At 39.6% G+C, this 24,519-nt stretch overlaps 2 protein-coding genes and 1 pseudogene across 2 annotated transcripts in view; 1 reads left to right on the top strand and 2 right to left on the bottom strand.

Annotated features, from left to right (window-relative positions):
* The window catches only part of LOC115677897 (uncharacterized), an 87,068-nt gene that overhangs the window by 47,762 nt on the left and 14,787 nt on the right, over nt 1-24,519 (bottom strand). The gene's annotated exons all lie outside the window — the stretch shown is intronic.
* On the bottom strand, nt 9,743-10,117 carry LOC115677817 (cysteine proteinase inhibitor 1-like). Its single transcript, XM_030601028.2, has one exon. The coding sequence runs from the start codon at nt 10,115-10,117 to the stop codon at nt 9,743-9,745; it is 375 nt and encodes a 124-aa protein (XP_030456888.2).
* Nucleotides 16,589-22,432, top strand: LOC115669431 (E3 ubiquitin-protein ligase UPL5-like; annotated as a pseudogene).

Here is a 24,519-nt window from a genome sequence, read left to right as displayed (position 1 = left end):
GCAAACAGGATGCAACGATAACTTCGTCTAATTTGGAGCTGAAATTATTTGCATCTTTGCCCACTAGTAGTAAGAAGGCATGCACCTTACTAAAAGCCATAGGAGCACCCAACCTCATACGTTGCAAAATCCTAGATATGACAGCTGGATAGAGTAACGAAGCACTTTTAGCATTTCCGCACTTGATCATCTTGATGTTCTATTAATGAGTGATCTCGAGAATATAATCAATAAGGGAAAAGTTTGGTATACTCAAGACTTCTCGTCATAACAGATATGGCACGTCATCAAAATTATTGAGGATATTTAAGTCAGATTTGCAATAAAGATTCGAATATCGGAATATTAGCTCTAACAATGTTATTCCAATCAATCAGAAAGCTCAAAAGGTTTAACTATTGGCGAATAAAGAGAGATGAAGATATATAAACACCAAATTTTATTGGAAGACCAAATTTATAAACAAAAGAATCCGATTGATACAAAAAATAGAATAATTAGATCAAAAAAATCCTAATGCAATTATATCTCAGTAATGTCAAGTCAGATACTGTATTTTTCAAGAATATCGACGATTTCTTAGCAAACAAGAAAAATTGTGAGGGAGAAATGAATAATCCCAACAATTCAATTCAGAGTTACCACTTGGTATATGATCAATTGATGACCTCTTGACACCTCGAAATTGACGAAAGCACAAGAGGGAATGGTACTTACAAGGAACTCTCCATAGTGGAGATAATATCCGCCGATTCCTTCATTGTATTTGCACGTGATATGCACGTCGATATTCCTGCATGCATTACAAGTGTCTAGTCAACATGGATGACACAAAAGATGTCCTTAACTTAAAAGAATTAATGTAGATCTAAAATTAATAAATAGAGGAGAAGTTTGTTCTTTAAACCTATAAATGACTAAGAATCCGTTTAGGTATGGCATCTGAAAGAAAGCAAAGAATTCGTTTAACATCTACACAGAGATTAAACATTAACAAACTCTTTAAATATCAACATGAAATCTTCCACAAAGTCAGATGTCTTTCAAGCAAGTCACCCACATGTGACTATTCTGACAAGCAAGTCATCAAGGATCTTTCACAACAGGGGACAAATAGAGAAATAGATGCCTCCTCATTTTTTCATTATATAGCCTTCTCTGTAACTTGATCATAAAACTACCAAATAAAAGCTTAATCAAGAGTATAAATAGAAAATCACAGAAAATCAAGATAACACAAGCATAATCATCAAATGACTTACTGACTCGGCCACCAAGTTGTGCTACGGCATCAACAAAGTGTTGATGAAGCTCAGGTGTCCATTTCATTCCCTGCTTGGTTGCACGATTAGGTTTTGGGGCCCATTGTGTCCTATGGGTCTCCTGGATCCGTAGTAGAGGAAGTGGGTTAGATTTCTTAGACTAAAATTAAAGTGGAGAAAATGAATACTAGCATATTTTTGTAGTAGAGGAAGTGGGTTAGATTTTTTAGACTGAGATTGAAGTGGAGAAAATGAATACTAGCATATTTTTATTGAGCTGATGGCATTGGAGTAATGCTCACCATTACCACAATAGGAACAACAATAGTAAAAGCAACTAAAAGTTCCTATGCCAAGTCAGCAATTTAGGAGAGTTATTAATACTGATAGAACCCTAAATGGACATCGGGGTATGCACTAATTCCTTGGAATATCTTTTTGTATTTTACAAAATAGTCTCAAGATTATTTGGTTCAATCGATTAATCCCACTCCAAATATCAAGTGATAAGCTTTCCAATACTACCAAAATCATAGTGATTAGATAAGCCACGGAAAAGATGTGATAACTTTCCACCACGGCATTCCGTTTGGCCTAAATTTCGGATATTTGCCATTCTAACATATTTTTGAAAATCGAATCGCATTTTCAAAAGTTCGGATCACAAGCTTTCCGTTGATATAAAAATCGAATTAACAAAAAATCAAATCAAACATTATAATCGGTTGAAAACATAATCATCAAATGACTTATTGACTCGGCCGCCAAGTTGTGCCATGGCATCAACAAAGCTTTGATGAAACTCAGGTGTCCATTTCATTTTTTGCTTGGCTGCATGATTAAGTTCCTTCTACTGGAGCCCATTGTGTCCTATGGGTCTAATGTAGTAGAAGAAGTGGGTTTGATTTCTTAGACCGTGAGATTAAATTGGAGGAAATAAATACTAGCCTATTTTTGTTGAGCTGATGGTAAGCAATTTAGGAGAGTTATTAATACTAATTGAATCCTAAATGAACAGCGGGGTATGCATCAATTCCTCGGAATATCTTTTTCTATTTTACAAAATAGTCTTAAGATTACTTGGTTCAATCCATTAATCAAACTTCAAATATCAAGTGATAAGCTTACTGCCAAAATCATAGTGATTAGATATTTGATAGACAAAATATGATGACTTTCCACCACGGCAAATATTCAATTTAGTCCTTCAACTATATGAAAATATTCAATATAGTCCTTCCATTAATGCAAGTGCATGGACTACATAAAATATATTTATATAGTTCAGGGACTAAATTAAATATTTTTTATATAATTTAGGGACTACATTGAACAAATCAAAACTTCAGGAACTATATTGAACATTAAGCTAAAATTCAAGGACTACATTGAACAAATTAAGATTTCAAGAACCAAATTGCACATTGTGCCAAAGTTCATGAACTGTTTGTGTTATCTTCCCTATCGATTATATTGAGCAGTATTTACTAGTTTTCCCTATGAAGACCTAATCTTGCTAACTAAGGCAAATATAAAAACAGATCTGTACAAATCCAAACTTTCACTAGGGAACAAAGTAAGAATTGATCGTATATAAGCTACAATGCCCAATGCGAGATTTGCAATGATACTAGACATTTAGATTTCTTGAAAGCAAAATGCGAGAACCAATAACCACACCACAGATTGTCAAATTTATAATCTCGTGGACAGAAAATGTTTGGACAGTAATTTTAATGAGAGATTAAGCAGAATTAAACAACACATTTCTTGAATACATAATTAATTGATTGATTAATGCCATTTTACCAAGGATATGATACATGACACTGAAAAACAACTGTACTGTAGCCCAAAACCACAGAACAAGTATTCCTCTCCCTACAAAATTTGGTTGCCCTCCTTAGTTTCGTTGAAGTTCAAACTTTAGAATAATAACACAAATAATCCTTGAACTTTGACTCAATGTATAATTTAGCCCATGAACTTTTTCAATTTAGTCCCTGAACATTAACCTAATATTCAATATGGTCCCTGAACTTTTATTTATTCAATGTGTTCCCTGGACTTTGGGTACATATTCGATGTAGAATATTTTCATATAGTTCAAGGACTAAATTGAACACGTACTAAAAGTTTAGGGATGACATTGAACAAATTAAAAGTTGAGGAACCACATTGCACATTTGGTTAAAGTTCAGGGACTATATTGAACAAATTAAAACTTAAGGGACCACATTGCACATTGGGCCAAAATTCGGGGACTGTTTGTGTGATTTTTCCTTAACGAAATATTAGAAAAACGATTACTGAAAAGGCATCATAGTTTAGTATATTTCGCAATAAATTCTTCAAAATTTTTATATTAAATTGATATAACAATTTGACATTGTTTAAACCTTTCGAGATTAAGGATCACTCTAAGCAACATCGAAACGAAACTTTTCGTACCCAGAAACATTCAAATCTTGATCGACAGTAACGATTTTACGACGTAGTATCGAATCGCAACTTATTTTTCTCGTGGGATTAGCAAGAGACATAGCTCTCACATTGAAATTCTATGGATTAAACTTGGCAAATCTCGCCTCCGGAGAATGAAACCTCCCGGTAGTGCGGGTGCTCCTTCCTGTCGAGGACCATCGTCTTGTAACACGGCGACGATGTCTGGTTCATAACTATGTGCAGCAAATACTTGGTGTAGATTCTACTGTCCTGAGTTGCCCTTCTCACGATGTCTTCCAAGACCAGGTAACGGTGGTGCTTCAAGTCCTTGATCGGCACCCAGGGTGCAGCCGGGGCTTCCTGGCGGTGGCGGCAGCGACGGCCAAGAGAGGGAGGGCGGCGAGGAAGATCGTTAGGAGTAAGATTTGAGGTCTCATCGTCGTTGTTTTACTTGATGATGTTAGGTGACAGATGCTTCTTCCTTTTTTTTTCACAAGGTAGTTGATGGTTGCTTGTTGGCAGATTTGCTGGTTTTTTAGGCATTTCTTTTGTCCCTTTATATGGAAAACCTATAAGATACTTATTTTGGCAATGCAAATTTTGGCATTGCCGAAGATTGTTTTTTTATGGCTGTGATTTTATATTTATTGCCATATTTTGTATTTGTCTTTTGTCGAAGTTTGCAATCGTATAATTTTTACGAATCTAAGTAAGTCCATAAACTATTTCGTCTGAACTCTAGGACGTAAATAATGGGGGTATTTCATGAGGAAATGGAAAAAAAAACTTTTTCTCCAATTAGAAGGATTGGACGTGTAGGCACTGGCACGTAAAAATAAGGAATGCAGTTCTATCAGTCTGCCAAGTGTATACACTTGGACAGACAAGGCAGCCCCAGTCAAAAGGAAACTTCCCTTGCTTTGACGAGGTACCTCTTGCTAACCACCACCAAGGATCTAAAGCAGGCCCCTGGTTATCGAGAGATGTTCATGAACAATATTAGTTGGCTAGGGACGGATTCAAGTGCGATGGCCCTGCTTTTTCAAGAAAAATTACAAATAAATCTATTGATATTCCGAAAATTTTCAAAATAATTTTCTAAACACTTTATGTTTGGTTGGACAATTTATGAGAAGTGGTTCAACCTCCTGCCGGAATTTTGACTGTCTGTAAAATGGGTTTTTTCTATGTAATTTGCGTGACTTGGGCACCGATTTTGTAGCCAATTATCAATATACTAGAAGTGCGTAATTATATAAATACATATTTACATTTATACAGTGGTTGTCCTAGATCATGTCACGGTGGAGCATCGGAGTTTCCATAAGATAAATCGAGTGTCGATACTATGTTTTGTGAGAGACTGATGCGTTTCCACGAGAGATACGTAAAATACGGAGATAACAACATTTGTTGTCCTTAAGCTTTCTTTAAAAAATTTCAAAGTAGTCTCTGAACTTTTGTCCCGTGTGATTTTGTTCTCAAAACTTTTAAAAATCCACTCGAGTAATACACAATTTGGATCAGGACCATGCGATACATTGATTTTAATTTATAGTTTTGTGATAACTTAACTTAGGTGATAAATTTGATGGACATTTCACAAAAATAAACAAAATAACAAAGCCTCACAAATACTGTCGATTGCTTTAACTGATCGTCTTCTGAATACTAGCATCATAGATTAATCTATTTCACAGTAAATTCTGCCAAAATATAGATTGATATTACATTCTAAAGTTGTATGATGGATGTATACTTTTTGAGATGAACGATTCCTCCGGGCGAAATTGAAATGACACTTTTCGTAGCTGGAAACATTCGAGTCTCGACCAACTGTAGCAGCGATTTTACGATATCGCAAATTTTATTTCTCGTTCGATTCTCAACTGTAAGGGTTACTCTGAAGCGAAACCGAAATGGAACTTTTCGTACCGGGGAAACATTCAAGTCTCGACCAACTGTAATGATTTTACGAGATCGCATCGAATTGCAACTTTTATTTCTCGTTCAATTCTCGAAATGGAACTTTTCGTACTGGGGAAACATTTGAGTCTCGACCAACCGCGGCGATTTTACGATATCACATCGAATTGCAACTTTTATTCTCGTTCGATTCTCGACCAACCATAACGGTTGCTTTGAAGCGAAATCGAAATGGAACTTTCGTACTGGGGAAACAAACCGTGGCCATTTTATGATATCAAATCAAATTGCAACTTTTATTTCTCGTTCAAATCGAATAGCCTCTTCGGATCGATTTCTTTGTGTTAAACTCTAACAAATCTCGCCTTCAAAGGACAAAAGCTCAGAGGAGTGCAGTGACCAGGCCTGCACCTGAACCACGGCCTTGTAACACGGTGACGACGGCCGGTCCGTGAGGAGGTGCAGGCGACACTTGGTGGTCACGTAATCAACGTCCTGAGTCTCCCCTCTTACGACGCCTTTGAAAATCAGGTCGGTGTGGTTCTTCCAGTCGAACTCGATGACCGCGAACTGGGCAAGCCCTCGGACGAGCTCGCTGTGCACATCCTCGATCGGCTCCCAGGCTCCGGCGGGGGGACCTCGGCCGAGAGAGGGAGGACGGCGAGGAAAAGGGTTACGAGGAGGATTTGAGGTCTCATGGCCGTTGTTTCTTCCTTTCTTGACGATGGAATTGATGGTTGCTCGGCAGCAGACTTGCTGTTTTTATAGGCTCTCTTTTGGTCCTAATCCGGAAAAATCATAAGATTTCTGGATTGACACCATGGCTCCTGATGCAAATTTGGTAAACCGATAATTGCTTTTTCATGACTATTATTTATTTTGTTGCCATGTTATCATTATGTTCTGTCAAAGTTTGCAATCCTATATTTGGTCTTGAATGTTCAAACTAGTGTTTACACTAGGGGTGTAAAAAAAACGCGAGCCGACCCGGCCCGACCCGACCCGAAATTTTAGGGTATTTTGAGGTCAGGTCTTATTTTCTCTGGGTATGAATTTTAGATGTGGGTATTTATTAGGATCGGGCCGGGCCATGCTGGGCTGGGCTTTTGTGACCTGGCACCAAATATAACCCTTCCCCCCCTCTCTCTCCCCTTCGCTTCTTCTCTCTCTGGCGGCCGTGAACTTCTCTCTCCCCCCTTTCGCTCTCTCTGCTCCTCCTCCCCCTCGAGTTCGAGTTCGTGGCAATGGTGGCCGTGAAGTTTGCGAACATGGCCGTGGTGGCCTTCGTCCTTGCCCTCATGGCGCTTGCCGTGACAGTCCAGGTCGAGGCCTCGGCGCCTCAGCCTTCTTCTCTTCGCCTCCTTCCTTGAGACTCTCCATCCAGTTCAGCCTCGACCGCGGCAGGAGATCGAAGGACGACCTGATCTTCCTCGCCTCCCACGCCGCTGTCGGGATAGCGAAGTCGTCGATCCCGAACAGCCCCAGGTTCCGGCATATTCGATCGATCTTGCCCTCGCCCCCCTCGACCCGGAATCTCGTCTGCTCGAACAAGTCCAGCGACCGTGTGTGGAGCGAGGCCGAGGCGGAAGACGAGGAGTCGTTGGGCGAGTGCGACAACGAGGATGCGTCGTAGTCGTAGTGCTTTGCCGCGTTCCGACGCTCAAGCCGCCTCTTCGTCGACCCCCAATTCGTCCCGGACTCCATCGGCTTCGCTCTAGAGAAGAATCGAGGCATGTGGCAACCGCATAAGGCTTAGGGTTTTGGGACCCTAAACCCGACCCGGACCGACCCGACCCGATTCTTGGAGTATATGTTGAACAGGGTCTTGGGTTGGGTCGGGTCGGGTCGAGCGTGACCTTGTATATTTCGGGTCGGGCCAAGTATCATGAAAGCCCAACTCGAGCCGACCCATTAACACCCCTAGTTTACACTTTCGAAAATCCACTCAACATATCCATTTCCTTAAAAATTCCAACACCTTAAGCTGAGGCGACCACCGATAGGCATGCGGCCCTGCTGGTAAAGGGATTGGGGGTGGTGGGGACGCTAGTATTACATGAGCGGGGTTTGACTCTCGCGCTTTACAAGAGGCAAAACAAAATTCAGAGAGTGAAGAGAGTTAGAAAAAGGACAGACAAAAAAAAAAAAAGCTGAGATGACCAAAAATTGTTGTTAAATTCGCAATGCTAGCGGCCACATGGCTTGCATGTATAAAAAAGTAGAGGATTCTTTTTTTTTGCTGACTTAGGAAAATAATGTGAGAGTCCTCATCATGATTTTGGCCCAACAAATGCTGATGTGGCAGATCGAAAATAATGTGAGAGTCCTCATTAGGAAAATAATGTGAGAGTCCTCATAATTTGCAATATCAATTATTTTTTCTTTGTACTACACAAAAATTTAGGCCTAATTTAAAAAAAAAAAAGCACCCACTTTAGTAACAATTCAGGCTCAAACTTTTTTTGTCTCATTAAAAAATTACTAATTTTCACTTAAATTCCAAATTTGGCCTGAACCATTTGAAAATTTCACACCATGGGGGCCAGATTTGGGATTAGAGTAAAAGTTAGTGCTTTTTATCGAGACAAAAAAAGTTCGGGCCAAAATTGTCACTTAAGATATAGTTGGTACTTTTTTTTTTTTAATTAGCCCAAAAACTAATATGATAAACTTAATAGTTGTTTCATCCTTGTATTTTTGCAATATCAATGTTTTCATCCTCGCAACTTTCATGTCCTGGACATCGTAAACTTTTTAATTACAAACCTCTTCCCATTATTAAATGTTGTTTGCACACTTTCTTGCAATAGTTATAGTCTCATTTAGAACCAAAAATAAATTAATTAGCTAAGAGTATTCAAAACTTTGGCTCATATTCTGCTATATTTTATTCAAAATTAAGCAAAGCCTACACCAGAAACATGAGGATAGAAAGGGATAAAGATCGATGATCATCCGAAAACACCGTTATCCGACCTGAACCTCACCTTAAACCGGACGATGTCCGGCAAGAACAACTGGAAAAGCAATGTCGATTATCATTTGTAATCCTAGTCCTTGCGTTCGTCGCATCAAGTTGCTACCGGGGAGCACGGCGACATCCTCCACCCCATGGCTACGGGCGAGCTCGTTTTCACTCGGATGCATATCCTTGCCTGCCTGTCTATCTATTTCCTCAGCTGCTCTCTGTCGAACTCTCCTTACTCTATCCCTCTCTCTCCCTCTCTCTCGTCGATGCTTGAACATCGGCTGCGACAGAGCTCGACGCTGCGCCCCAACAGCTCGTCATCGTCAAGAAGACGACCGAGCCAAGATAATTAAGCGAACAATAGCATTTTGTCCATTGAATAAAAATATACTGCCGTCATTCATTGCTTAATTACCGTGGAATTCTTTTGATATTTTTCGAGCCATAGTTGAGGTTGAAATCGGTGTCGGGTTTTCCATGGACTTTTCTCCGGCATTCTCGACATACACTAGCTCATTTCACGTGAACCGTTAGAGCGAATTAACCTCGGACGGGAGTATTTAGTAGTTTTACTTCACTAAGACCTGATCTTACTAAGGCGAATATCAAAACAGGTACCAACAAATCCAAAATTTCAGTGAACCAATCGAGAATCGATTATATATAGTTACACCACCCAATTGCGAAATTTGTAATGATACTTGACTTTTACATCCCTCGAGATGCAAGATGCAAGAACCAATAGCTACACAGATTGGCAAAATTACAGTCTCGTGGACAGAAAAAGTTTGGAAAGTACATATAACGAGAGGATTAAGCAGAATTTAAAACAACATATTTCTTGAATACGTAATTAATTAATTGATTGATTGAATAATGCCATTTTGCCAAGGACATCACACTACAAAAAAAAAGTAATTTAGCAAAAAAAAAAAAAAAAAAAAAAAAAAAATTTTAAAAAAAAAAATTTTTTTAAATAATATATTTTTTTTTATTTTTTTTTTTTTTTTTTTTTTTTTTTTTTTTAAATAAATTTCTCAAAATGTGAAGCGACATCGAATTACGACTTTTATTCCCAAACTTATTCGATTAGCAGAAAAGAAAGATCTTTTGGTAGCAGCAACGTTTTACGGAACCACAATTACACTTTATTCCCTATTCGATAGGACAAAAGCTCCCCCGAAGGACTAAAGCTGCAAGGCTGCGCTTCGCTTCTCAATACAAGGGCCGCGTAACACGGCGACGACGGTTGGGCCATGAGAAGATGCAGGAAGTAGTTGGTGCCGCCATCGGCCTGCAGAGTCTCCCCTCTTGTGATGTCTTTGAAAACCAGGTCGGTGTGGTTCCGGCTGTTGAACCTGCTGACGGCAAACTTGGCGATCGCTTGGACGTGTGGATCGTGCACGTCCTTGATCGGCACCCAGCGTCCGTCCGCCAACTTCCGGCCGACGGTGGCGATGGCCGAGAGAGGGAGGACGGCCAGGAAGATTGTTAGGAGGAGGATTTGAGGTCTCATTGTTGTCGTTTGTTTTCCCCTTGATGATGGTGGGTTTGTGCAATTGATGGTTTGCTTGTAAGCAGATTTGCTGGTCTTATAAGGGCTTATTTTGTTCCTTATATGGATGCTTATCGGATTGACAATTTGACACCATGGCTCCTTGCAGACTGAAAATGCAAATTTGGTAACCGAAGAATTTTTTCCTTCTAATGACTATGATTTTAAATATTATTGCCATATTTAATTATCTTCTGCCAAAGTTTGCGATCCTATAATTTAATGATGATTACATGGATGTTCATTGGCTAGCCACAGATTCAAGTGGGATGGCCCTGCTTTTTCAAGAAAATTACAATTAAATCTTGTGAAGTGGGGAAAAAGTGTTAGAAAAGTCCTAAATTTTTTGATGTAATGTCAATTCAGTCATTCCGGCGAATTTCAGTTGGATATTGCCAACATGGACGACAGCCATTACTTGGCACGATTGACGCTGACGTGGATAACTTTGAATAATATTTTACTATTTTTTTCGTATTATTTATTTATTTTTCTTTTCTTTGTTTTCCTTTCTTTCTTTTTATCTTTTTTTCCTTCCCTTCATTCTTCCTCCAACCGGTCGTCAGACCTCGGCGACCGGCTAGAGGCCTAGGCCGGCGAGCCTCGCCCTCTCCGGATGGCCGCATTGGTGAGGGTCGAGCCTCGCCTTCTCCGTATCTGGGCAGGGTTGAGCCTTGCCATGGCTGGGCGAGGTCAGAGCCCTTGCTAGTGGCGGGCCGAGGCACGACCTCGCTGGTCCAAGCCTCTGGCTAGTTGCCGAGGTCCGACGACTGATTGGAGGAAGAAGGAAAGAAAGGGAAAAAAAATAAAAATAAATAAATAAATAAAAATTCTAAAATATTAAAATATTATTAAAAGTTGTTTACGTCATTGCCAGGCGGCCATTTATGTCACATAGGTTGGTTGGCATCCACATCAACAATATCTGGTCAAAATTGACCGGAAAGACTGAATTGACACTGCGTCAAAAGGTTTATGACTAAATTGACATCAATATAATAGGTTTATGATTTTTCTGACATTTTTCCCTGAGAAGTGGTTCAACCTACTGCCATAATTTTGATTGTTCGTAATTAGAAGTTTCCTATATAATTTGCGTGACTTGGACACCGATTTTGTAGCCAGTTATCAATACTGGGACGGCGTAGTCATATATATAGAATGATCAAGCTAAAACCATATATATAGAATTGGGACGTCGTTTTTAGTAGTGTCGGACATGTTTGCCGCAAGCCTTGCCTAGAAAGGTTGGTGATGACTGAACCGTCATGTCAGCGATTTTCAATCGAAATTAGCTGGATGGACTATATTGAAAAATTGTCATAAGGTTTAGAACTTTATCAGCTAAATTTGAAAATTTAGGAATGAATTGACAGCCTTACAATAAGTTTCTCTTATTATTTTGACCTAAAAAGAAAGGAAAAGAAATAGAGGAAAAAAGATTTTGCTAATATAGGAAGATAACGTGATAGTCCACATCATTATTTTAACCCAATAAATACTGACGTGGTAGTCCGCATTAGAAAGATACATGTGATCCAGCGATACACCTATTAGAATGATTCCATTGAACAAATTTTTAAAAGTTTAGGGATTAGATTAATAAAAAAAAATTAAAAATCACATTTAACATTGAAAAAAGTGTTCAGAAGCTACTCACATCATAACCCATAAAATGCAAAATCAGGACCATGCGATGCATGGATTATGATGAATAATGTTGCTATAACTGAACTTAGGTGATAAATTTGATGAATATTTTACGATATCAACTTTTTTCTTTGTATTACGTATAGTCTTATTTACAAGTAAAATCAAGTTAGCTCAAATATAATCACTTAATACCAATTGATCACTAATGCAATGTAATTAATACATGATACACATTTATAATGTTCTATATAGTTTTTACATTAGTCTTGACAAGGACGATAGATAACTAGTAGTAAGTATGATAAGAGGACCGTCGAACAAAGTTCATTTTCAATCTTTTCCGTTGAAATATAAATTTACTGTTGTTGATGAATGAGGTTGAAATTAATACATTTTAATTTTTGAAACCAGGTGGTCAAATTATGTAAATAACTCAAAAGCTTTTACATGAAGGCTCCGTTCGTTTGGCGGAAAATATTCTCCCGAAAAATATTTTCCGGGTTTTCCGGTGTTCGGGGGCGGAAAACGTTTTCCGTGGGAAAATATTTTCCTTCCCCCCTCACAAAATAGCCTAAGTCTACGGAAAATGATTTCCGCTTCTTCAAAAGCGGAAATCATTTTTCGGAGCTTCTTCTTCTTCTTCTTCACTAAGGTTGCTGGCCGCCGCTGCCGCCGCCGCCTCCGAGAGCCGGCCGCCGCCGCCCCGCCCGCCGGTCGCGGCCGCCGCCGCCGCGATCGCCGCCGCCGCCGCCGATCGCCGGCGCCGCCGGACACCGGACGTTGGCCGTCGGTCGCCGGCCGCCGGCCGCCGCCGCCGATCGCCGCCGCCCGCCGCCGCTAGCCGCCGGACGCCGCCGCCGCCGCCCGCCGCCGGTCGCCGGCAAAAAATATTTTCCGAAACTTTTTCATATTGGCCGCCAAATACCGGAAAATTATATTCCGGAAAAACATTTTCTAGGAAAGTGACTTCCGGGAAAATATTTTTCAAAAAGAGAATATTTTCCACCAAACGAACGGAGCCGAAGTTCTGACTTTAACTAAATATTATTTAAATAGAATAAAATAGATTATGATTTTGTCCCTCAATTAGTATAACAAAAGTTGAAAATTGGAGGAAAGTAGAGGTGATGTACACCTAATTGTTGTTTTCCTTTTAGAACTCAGACATTTACTTATGTTAGGTTGATTTCAACTGGTAAACAATCCTTTGAACAATTCGTGTTGTGTTGATTAACTACGATACATCTTGTGTGAAGAGATTTCCTCTCTGCTAACATCTCAATAGGTCCACACTAATTGGCTAGCTAATGCCGGATCTTCGAGTTGCGGGTAACGTGAATTAGTTATGACTCAATTCGAACATTCCATAGAGGTATATGAGACCCGTAGGGCAACACCGAAAAGGAGTTGCTAGGGCCAGTCGCACCTTCTTGTTCATTTTACTTGTATAAAATGGCTAACATGAAAATGTGAGAAATTAATTGGAAAATGAGGGAAGTACTTAGAAATTAGTTTTGCTAATCGATATAGGGTCATATTTTTCTCTACCCATCTGATCAGGGGTTACGAGTTCCGGACATGATTTAGATGCCAAATTGAACATAATTTTAATATGAGCGATGTCTATAATTTCAAGTTTGAATCCACTAATCAGAAGAGTGATCGGATGAAACTTTTGTCAATCTTGATAGAAGGAAAATACGACAAATGTATATGAACTATAAATCTATTTTTTTTGCCACAAAAGAAAAGGCTTTTCGTTTCCAATAAAGTGGCCATGATGTAATCATCAGAATTTTGGAATTGGATATACAAAATTTGCAACCAAAAGAAAAAATAAATTGAAGTAATTTTGAAAATGCAATAACAAAATTTAAGATGATTGTGAGTCCAGCTCGATCACCCAAATGGGTGGGTTTGGTCTAGACTCTAAAGTCTACCATGAAAATGTCAAATTCATGTCAACTGGAAATTTTGTGCAACTTTCATATCACAGGCGGACTGGGATAAGAAAGTAAAATGGACTATGATTATGTCATCTTACTAGGAACTCCCAAAAGTCTGGATATGGTAATCATTCGAATTACGAGTTTGAATATAGTAAACTTACAGGGTAGCTAGTGGAGAATGTAAAATGCGATTTCGCCTCAATAAAATGACTAAATACGCTAATAAACAACAACGACGGTCTAGTTCAATCAGCGAGACGATTGATCCTACAAGACCAAACTTCCAAGTTTTGATTGTTCAAGTCATAAGCTAGCGGTTTGGTCTAGACTCTCAAGTCTCCCATAAAAAAAGTCTAGCTCATGTCAACTTGAAATTCTGTGGAACATCCATATCACTAACTCTCATATCACGGACTGATTAGGATAAGAAAGTAAAAAATGACTACGATTATGTCATCTTGCGAGGAACTCCCAAACGTCGGGAGATGGTAATCCAGTCGAATTACGAGTTTAGACATAGCAAACTTACCGGGTAGCTAGTTGATGCGATTTTGCCCGAATAAAACGACTAAACATGCTAATAGAGAATAGTAACGATCTAATTTAATCAGCGAGGTGATTGGATTCTTTTCCGAATTCCAAATTTAAATGAGATTAGTATTCCACGGGGACAAACTTCCAAAAGTTTTGATTTTTCAATTCATAAGATAGCGGTTTTGGTGTGATGTCCGCATGTCATTATTCTATTTAAATGTAATTTTTTCTTATGATAAGAACAAGAGGGGAGCATATGTTCGCATGGACCGATTAATAATGGATATGCTTCGTGATATTCAAATCCCAAATATTCTTGATCAATGATTTCGTGCGGATGACCTCATGACGTGGACGGTGCGTATTCCCAATGTTAGAACCCTTTTGCTGCATCAATCTTTTGCTTTTTTTGGGAAATAAAAAGCAACCTTTGACCCTTATTATGATCGAAATATCACTAATTTTTTTACTAATTCTAAGTAATTATCCGAAAACAACCTAAGTCTTTTCACCACTAAATTTTTTTTAAAAAGAAATATACATTAGATATGATACCCTTTAATTATTTTTTTTTTGAAAAGATTATGATGGTTAGATATAAAAAGATTAGACCCGTCAAATAGGTGGATCGGGTCGAAAATAGTCCGATTCAAATAGACTGATTTAACTTGTTTTGACCCATTTTTATGTAATAAAAATCTATTGATGCATACTTGATCCAACTCATATTATTAAAACATTTCCACATTAAACTCAAGTTAAAAAAAATCAGTATGGAGTGAGCGAGCGGAATTAAGCGAGGGCGAGAGACAATGAAGAGAGAGTTATGGAGGTGGATTGAGTTTAAGTAAGTGGTAAATCTATTTGACATCCATATTTGGTTATGTTTTATCATTTTAAACCTATTTACCGAATAAACTAGCTCATATGACAACTTAGCTCATATAAATCATATATGGGTTAATAAATAGATTTATAACCATTTTGACAAATCTAAAAAGGATTAACAGAAAACCACAAGCTTCTAGACGTGAGAATTCATGCTTATTAAGTTCTTAACATTGTCAAGCAATCCGAGAATTGTAACACCATAATTACCCTCATTTATGGCGACGCAAGTGCATATGCCGGGAAATTACTTACCTTAATTTTGAGAACGGCTAATTTTTAAGATCGATGAGATGGAGCACAATTTTGAAAGTCTGAGTCGGTAATAAGTTAATCTTCTCCAATCATGTACTATAAACGAAGCTGTTTTACCTTTTAATCGGCCAAAAAGGTCACCTAATTAGGCATGCGCGAAATTTATCTGAAGTTCACCTTTGATCGTAATAAAAAAGCTAAAAAACTAATTCCACAATCTGAAAAAAAAGATTATCTAGTCGTATTAATTCTTACTTATTAAATTCTTAACATAACACGATAATTACCCTCATTTATGGCGACATCATATCCATACGCCAGGAAATGACTTAATTTAATTTCGAGAATAGCATATTGTTACGGTCAATGGTATTGAACCCAATTTCAGAAGTCGAGTCAATAGCAAGTCGGATTTTTCTTCAATCATGCATCGTAAGCATAGCCGCTCGACCCTTTAACCCTACACAAGTTCGCCCCCATTAGGCACGCCGGAAAACATGATCCGGAACTCGGCTTCGACCGCAACGAGAAACCAAAAACGGGATCCTCGAACTGGGATTAAGCACATCACCATATATGGTAAAATATCACCCATTTTCCTAATCGACATGATTAATTAAATCTTGCCTAATTAAAACTAAATTTTGGTGGCACAAAATAAATCAAGCAACAAATTTATTACATTTACAAAGCAAAACAAAAAAAGGAAGGGCCTCACGAGCTTTTCTCACCAATCCTCTTGTTGAAAAATAATTTCTCTTAAGAAAATTTTCCAATAGTTTTGGAAAAATGTTTGAATCGCCCTGCGGCCGGCGCGTCGCGCGGGCCGCCCCGCTCTTTGAAACGAAAATTAGTTTAAATATTTTAAAAATATTCGAAAATATTTTAAAATATTAACAACGTTAGAAAGACAGTCTAAAACTCCCTCACGCCCCCCAACCATTGATGACTCTCTCTCTCTCATTCACACTCACCGAATCGCTTCTCTCTCCACCGCCGCCGCCGCCGCTCGCCACCGATCGCCGCCTCCGCTGATCGCCGCCGCCGCCGCCTTCGCTCCGCCGGTTTCGCTCCGTCCGGCCGGCCGCCGCTCTCGGCGTTTCTTGGAGTCGCGCTCGGTCGGTACGTTTCTCGGGGGTTTTTGCTCTAGCTCCGCGGCGCCTCCCGATCAGTGAAATTCCAGGGTTTTAGAGGGTCCTCCCCCGGCGATCTCGCCGCGCCCCCAGCAGCCACCTTGGCCTTCCTCCCGCCGCGGCGACCGGCGTCCACGGCGGCGCGTGGGCCGTTGATGTCTTCGCTCGCCGATCCCAACCCCGCGAACGACAGCCGCCGCCTCGCCTCCGCCGCCGCGAAGCACAAGTTGGACGATTATGCCCCCGCGGCCTCCGACGACGACGACTTCGCGGCCGATTTACTCAGCATTCGGATGCGAAAGGACGAGCTGTACTCGGTCCAGCACCCCGCGTTCGCCCCCGCCAGCAGCTCGAGCTCCGGGAGGGTCCCGTGGCCCCTGCCGCACTCGCCGCCGCCGTCGGCCCGGCTGGCCTTCGCCTCGCGGCTCCAGTTCTTCGTGAGGATGATCTCGGAGGGCAAGACCCTGGTTTTCCAGGCGAATTCGAGCGATACGGTGCAATCGATACACGACCGGATTCAAGTGATCACCGGCATTCCCGTCAGTGAGCAGAGGCTGATTTACAGAGGGAAGCAGCTGCAGTGCGAGAAATCTTTGGCCGAGTGTGCAATCCAAAACGATGCCGGGCTGCACTTGGTCGGCCGAATGCGGAGCACGGGGCACCCGCAGGCTTGGCAAATCATCGACGACATGATCTCGCTTGTTTGCCGTCTTTGTAAAGGTGAAACCGTGCCCTATGCTCTTAAAACTATTAGGACTAGGATATCGGAGTACTTGTCGATGACTCCTAAGGACGATGGTGATCCAGCTACTGGGCATCTTCAGATATTTATGTCGTCCTCAGCCTGCGGCGCTTGTCATGCTCTACATGTCGCCAATAAGGGGTAACAAGGAATGCGCCGACGATTCGATTAGGCATTTCCTTGATTCATGTATAACTGAGTTGCCAAAGTCTTTGCGATCGCTGTGCACACCGATAGTGCTGGAGTTTTGTAAGTTGCTCAGGAGATTATCTTCTGATGACTCATTATACTTATCTTGCCGGAGTAGTCTTGGGCCGATGTTGGAGCTTATTAAGGTTTCATGGATATCCGAACATAGCGAAAGGGTAAAGAGAGCGGTTTCTATACAAGAGATATTCCTTTCGTTCATGAGCTGGCAGAGAGGTTGTCCAAAGATTTGGAATTGTCCCTTATTTCAGCAGCGAGTGTGGGGACCTGGAGCGACGTCCTTGATTTCACGATGTTCTTGCGCCCTTTGCGAACTGCAATTTCCGGACACAAGGGTTTCAAGCATCCAATCTCTTTGCCTTTGAAAAGAAACATCACGATGTTCTGATGTGTACTGAAGAGGTTGAATTACTTTATCCGATCTACGAGGAAATGCTAAAGAAGATGAATAAGTGCCTTTTGGAATGGAGGAGCGCTTATCTGCAAAGGTAAGTGGGAAATTGATATTGCATATCCAGGGTGGTCTCGTTATCTTACTATTTTGAAAGAACTGAATGCCATTTCTAAACTTTATCTGGGCCATGAAGAACGATTTTGGACAATCTTGAGCTTGAGGAAGCGTGCATTGTGTACGCTAGTTGTCCGTTATGCGAAGCGAAGTGATGATCACAAATGGCTTCTTGAACACAAAGATATCATGGATTTTGATTCTAGGAGGCACTTGGTGATGATGATGTTCCCTGAAGTGAAAGAAGATTTTGAAGAACAACATGAGATGCTGATCGACAGGTCTCAGTTGTTGTCAGAATCATTCGAGTATATAGCTAATGCAGAAGCGGAATCTTTGCGTGGGGGTATATTTATGGAATTTAAAAATGAGGAAGCAACTGGTCCTGGTGTCTTGCGCGAGTGGTTTGTTCTGGTTTGCCAAGCTATTTTCAATCAACAAAATCCTCTTTTTGTAGCATGTCCCAATGATCGCAGAAGGTTCTACCCAAATCCAGGTAATATTGCGTAGCGATATGTGTGATTTTGTTTAAGAATGCTGGTTATTGTCCTTGGTTTTGTGAAAGCAAAAAAGTGGATGATGGATGGCTTATCATGTCAGATATTTTGTATGGATATTGAGTTTACAGTTTGACATATAATTAGCACTTATGGCTATAGTATGTAGAGTGAATGAGTGGGTTGGTAGCTTTAACTGTCCTGTTTGGTTTCCACCAAACCAGAACCAGAACCAGAACCAAGAGTTTCGGATTAGAAAAGTTGAACAAACAGCACGGCAGATGGATGAACTGCCCAAACACCCAGCCTGTTAGGTTCAATACACAGGTTTAACCCATTTTCTTTGCCTTCCTACGATTGCTTGTTTGATATTTCTGTCTCTGGTTTCTCTTGCTGCTTCTGCAACTTTTGAGAAACAAGCACCCACAGTTGTGCGTACTGTGTGTGTGTGTGAGAGAGAGAGAGGGGCAAATGGCCAGAGATTGTGTCGCTGATGACTACTAACTATTGAATGAACTATGTTGGCTAATATATTGAAGATGATGATAAATAGGTTTAAAAGTCTTTTCTTTTAGGAAGAAGAGGAAGGCTAAACTGTTAATCTGAAGGTGATGGTAGATTACGACATTGGGGCTCTTGAGGAATGGGAAGTGGGGGTCAATTCTGCCAAGTAGATAATGAGTAAAATTTTAGAGATTACCTTGCCGAAGGACAAATGGTAAAGATAGTTAAAAAGTCATATCAAATGGGCAGTCAAGTTTTGATCTTCATTTATTTAACTCTGTGACCCAAAACCAATCTATTCGAACTGAATAAAATAAATTTGGTCTGAACAAGGCCATAGTTTAACCAAAAAATTTCGATTTGGTTTTGGAAGTATGGGTTTTAAGGCAACCTGGTTATTTGGCATGTTGAACACCCACTCTTTGCAGACCACACAATTATTCTTTGTGACAAAGATAAAGTCTCAGAGACCTAGAAACACAGTGGAGTGAAATGTCATAGTATGGATCATATGGCTGCATGTTGTCAGTTAAGGCTTAATTGTTGGTTTTATTGCTGTACATAGATAAAGTTTGATTGAAGTAATTGGGGGGTTGTGTCAGCTGGAAAGTAAACTTTACAAAAGCAAGATTGTTCCGGTGGGTATAGTTGACTTATACTAGTAATGTTGCCTTAGGAATTTGGGGTTGTTTACTTGGAATCTTTCGTTTGAATGAACTTGAAGTCTTAACGAAATTGCATGCTAGATGTAGAGTATTCAAATCTCATACAAGTAAGAGGAAATTACAAAACCCCTTGAACTTTAGGATGGTACACGTTTGCCCCTAAACTTTCAGCTGCAATATATTACTCTCCTTATTTCATTTATTTTACTCAACCCAACCTACTTGCAAATCCTCCACTTCGCTGCATCCGGTGGCTTCGAGCGCTTCTTTGTCCACTGCTCCTCCTCTTCCACAGTCTCAACTGCCTCCCCCTTCAGCCTTAGCCGCTGGTCCCCGTCTCAATCCTCTTCTACCTCCGACAGAGAAGCTGTTCGAACCATTTGCTTGAAACTGGTATTTTTTTTTCGCTTGAGATGGGGATGGCCGACTCATCTGATTGGTGGCTCTGTTTAACTGAGCTCGATATGAATTTGGACGGGGATTTATTAATCATATTGTAGATTTCTTTATGGATCGGTGTCTCCAGTTTTTTCTATTCTTCATTAAGTTTTGTTAGACGTGTTTGGAGGCTTTAAATGAGAGCTTGTAGAGGCCCTCGGTCAGTGCTGTTAATGGTGGTTCTGGTTCTCTCTTGTGTGCTGCATAAATGGGGAAGTCCCATACAGATTCCATAGCGCCACAAGTGCTAACGGGTGAGCAAGTCTTGACCCCCTCTCTCTGCGGGTGTACGTGTGTGGCGAGCGCGTCTGCTGTTATGTGCAATTTCTGGAGCCATGGGGCTGTGCTATTTTGGGGAGAGTGCGAGCTTAATGCGACTTGAAGCGAGGAAGAGTAGTACCCATTTGGTACCCATGAATACTGTGTACGGATCTTTAAGTAAACATGCCAATTGTTTGACGAAATTCCTGAACTTTCTCTGCTTTTGAGGCTGGTTGTTTCTTCTTCTTAGGGGTCTGTCTCCTCTGATGTAGGGTCCGATGGAGCATCTAACTGTTCAGGGAAAGTGAATACTTTCTAATTGAGGATAGTGTGAATTTTGGAACCATGGCCAACCTTTTTAGAAATTCAAGCTAATAGATAGGCATGATATGCTTATGTTCTTAATTATTCCTCTACATTGTTTAATTTACTTTTTTAATTTGATGTGAAGTTTTTATTTAAGTAACATATAAAAGTGGATTAAATAGGTGGGTATTGATTTTCTTAGATTGGGTTAAATATTAGTGTGCTTTTGTAATATGGGTGGGGTCGGGCATGGGTCATAACATTTACATTACATGGAATTGGGTCAATAGGGGATGGACCATTTTCAACCTGACCCAAACCCGACCTGACCTGACCCACCCATTTGACGGCCCTAAATATTAAATATCAGAAAGATAAATATCAATAGTAATTTTAAAAAATACAAATCGTTAAAAAGAATACATAATGAGTATCCAATTTTTGTCATTTGGCCATTTTATTATTGAGGCATTTTTTCCTTTTTACTTAATCGTGTTTCTTTTTCTTAAAATTTTTTATCAGTTCTATTAAGATTTTCATCAAAGAATCCTTAGTTAGAATGGATAATGGTTGTTGAAAGTTGAGAAATAAGCTTTTACTACTCCTAATGATCTCAAAACGACGAATAAAAATTGTAGATCTACTGAATATTGAATTAGGATTTGATATGTGCACTTCTCTTTTTTGTCGTGGCTGATTTTCTTGTAGTTTGTTGTTCTTCGTCTCTTTGGGGAATTTTTTTATGCTTCATACCTGAATCCATGTAGGTGTGGGTACATAAAAAGTTTCTTAGGGTAATTGCTGGGTTGTTGATAGTTATTAAAAAAGATAATACTTGTGAGATCTACTCATGTGGTGGTCACCTTGCCCTTCTGTTATTACTGTTCTGTTACCTTTGTTCTGAATGTCTTCTCAGTAATGACAATCGACACTTGAGTGTTTTGCAATTGGAATGTTTAGGATGATTTATTTCATCTTGCCCTCTGTCTCTACATATAAGTCCTCTATTCGACATTAGTCATGATGATTACCTGAGTTCTGTTGTTTTACTGGTATGCAGCATCGACGGTGGAACCCTTGCACCTCAAGTATTTCAACTTCTATGGTCGAATGATAGGCTTAGCTCTGATGCATAAAGTACAAGTAGGGATTGTTTTGGATCGGGTATTTTTCTTGCAATTGGGTGGATACTCTATTTCTCTGGAAGACATAAGGGATGCAGATCCTTACATGTATAATAGCTGCAAGCAGATTCTGGAAATGGATGCTGAATTTATCGATTCTGATGCTTTAGGACTAACATTTGTCAGAGAAGTTGAGGAGTTGGGATTGAGGAGAGTTGTGGAACTGTGCGATGGTGGGAAGGGCATGGTGGTTAATAGCAAGAATAGGAATGATTATGTTGATCTTCTTATAAAACATCGGTTTGTTACCTCAATATCTCAACAGGTCTCGCATTTTGCACAAGGTTTTGGTGATATTCTTAGCAAATTGAGGTTGCAGAAGTTCTTTTTTCAAAGTTTAGAGCTTGAAGATATTGATCAAATGCTACATGGGAGTGAGAATGACATTTCTGTTGAAGATTGGAAGGCACATACCGAATACAATGGTTACTAAGCTAGCGATCCTCAGATAGTCTGGTTTTGGAAGGTATGTGCCTGTGTTTGTGAATTTTATCATTTAATTTGTTACCTTTTGAGTCAATAATCTCTCTCTGCATATGGCAGTGTGCTTGAATGCTATCTGTTTTGTCCCTTTATTATCTTTTTTCTCATAGTCTTTTCATAGCTGTGGGCCTGTGGCACCTCATAATCTGTTGTCTTATTATGTAAATTTTTGGATCTCAAAGATGGAGCTGGACTTGGATCCTAATTTGAAAGGGATATTACTATGTCTAAATTCCTTTAGACATCACGCCTAAAGCTTATGGGCAGCACTGTTGGGTTCTTTTAAAGCATCATAGTAACATAATTTTAGGACACAATTCAGAAGCAAAGGATGGCTTAAACTTCAGTAAACTGCATTAATCAGTAATTTCTTAGTTGGAAGAACATCATGTTTATGAATTCTGCAAAAATCCGATCGGTGCTGGATATTGCTAACATGGACGACAGCCATTACTTGGCACGATCGGTGTTGACGTGGATAACTTTGAATAATATTTTAAGATTTTTTCGTATTATTTATTTATTTTTCTTTTCTTTCTTTTTATCTTTTTTTCCTTCCCTTCATTCTTCCTTGAGTTGCAGGTAACGTGAATTAGTTATGACTCAATTCGAACATTCCGTAGAGGTACATGAGACCCGTAGGGCAACACCGAAAAGGAGTTGCTAAAGCCAGTCGCACCTTCTTGTTCATTTTACTTGTATAAAATGGCTAACATGAAAAATGTGAGAAATTAATTCGAAAACGGGGGAAGTAGTTAGAAAATAAGTTTAACTAATCGATATAGGGTCATATTTTTCTCTACCCATCTGATCAGGGGTTACAAGTTCCGGATATGATTTAGATGCCAAATTTGATCAGGGGTTACAAGTTCCGGATATGATTTAGATGCCAAATTAAACATAATTTTAATATGAGCGATGTCCATGATTTCAAGTTTGAATACACTGATCAAAAGAGTGATCGGATAAAATTTTTGTTAACCTTGATCGAAGGAAAATACGACCCTTTTTTTGCCACAAAAAAAAAAAGCTTTTCTTTTCCAATAAAGTGGTCATGCTGTAATCATCAGAATTTTGGAATTGGATATACAAAATTTGCAACCAAAAGAAAAAATAAATTGAAGTAATTTTGAAAATACAATAACAAAATTTAAGATGATTGTGAGCCGAGCTCGATCACCCAGGTGGGTGGGTTTGGCCTAGACTCTAAAGTCAACCACGAAAAAGTCAAATTCATGTCAACTTGAAATTTTGTGCAACTTTCATATCACGGACGGGCCAGGATAAGTAAGTAAAAAACGACTGTAATTATGTCATCTTACGGGAAACTCTCAAACGTCGGGAGATGATAACCTAGTCGAATTACGAGTTTAAACATTGCAAACTAACCAGGTAGCTAGTTGACAGTGTAAAATGCGATTTCACCTCGATAAAACGACTAAACACGCTAATAAACAATAGCGACGGTCTAGTTGAATCAGCGAAACAATTGATTTTACGGGACCAAACTTCCGAGTTTTTGATTTTTCAAGTCATAAGCTAGCGGTTTGGTGTAGACTCTAAAGTCTACCATATAAAAGTCTAACTCATGTCAACTTGAAATTCTGTGGAACTGTCATATCACTAACTTCCATATCACGGACGGATTAGGACAAGAAAGTAAAAAAAACGACTATGATTATGCCATCTTGCGAGGAACTCCCAAACGTCAGGAGATGGTAATCCAATTGAATTACAAGTTTAAATATAGCAAACTTACCGGGTAGCTAGGTGATGCGATTTCGCCAGAATAAAACGACTAGACATGTTAATAGAAAATAGCAATGGTCTAGCTTAATCAGCGAGGCGATTGGATTCTTTTTCGAATTCCACGAGGCCAAACTTCCAAAAGTTTTGATTTTTCAATTCGTAAGCTATCGGTTTTGGTGTGATGTCCGCATGTCATTATTCTATTTAAATGTAATTTTTTCGTATGATAAGAACAAGAGGGGAGCATATGTTCGCATGGACCGAGTAATAATGGATATGCTTCGTAATATTCAAATCCCAAATATTCTTGATCAATGATTTCGTGCGGATGACCTCATGACGTGGACGGTGCGTATTCCCAATGTTGGAGCCCTTTTGCTGTATCAATCTCTGGCTTTTTTTTGGGA

This window comes from Syzygium oleosum, unplaced genomic scaffold (genome assembly GCF_021117445.2).
Source record: "Syzygium oleosum isolate NSW1041296 unplaced genomic scaffold, Sole_v2.1 Sole_v2.29, whole genome shotgun sequence".
NCBI lineage: Eukaryota > Viridiplantae > Streptophyta > Magnoliopsida > Myrtales > Myrtaceae > Syzygium > Syzygium oleosum.
Note: the sequence above shows the minus strand (reverse complement) of the source record. Positions and strands in the feature narration are given on the sequence as shown.

What these genes read in the sequence shown, in the direction of transcription:
- LOC115677817 (XM_030601028.2), bottom strand. Translation starts at nt 10,117, where the DNA reads ATGAGACCTCAAATCCTCCTCCTAACAATCTTCCTGGCCGTCCTCCCT.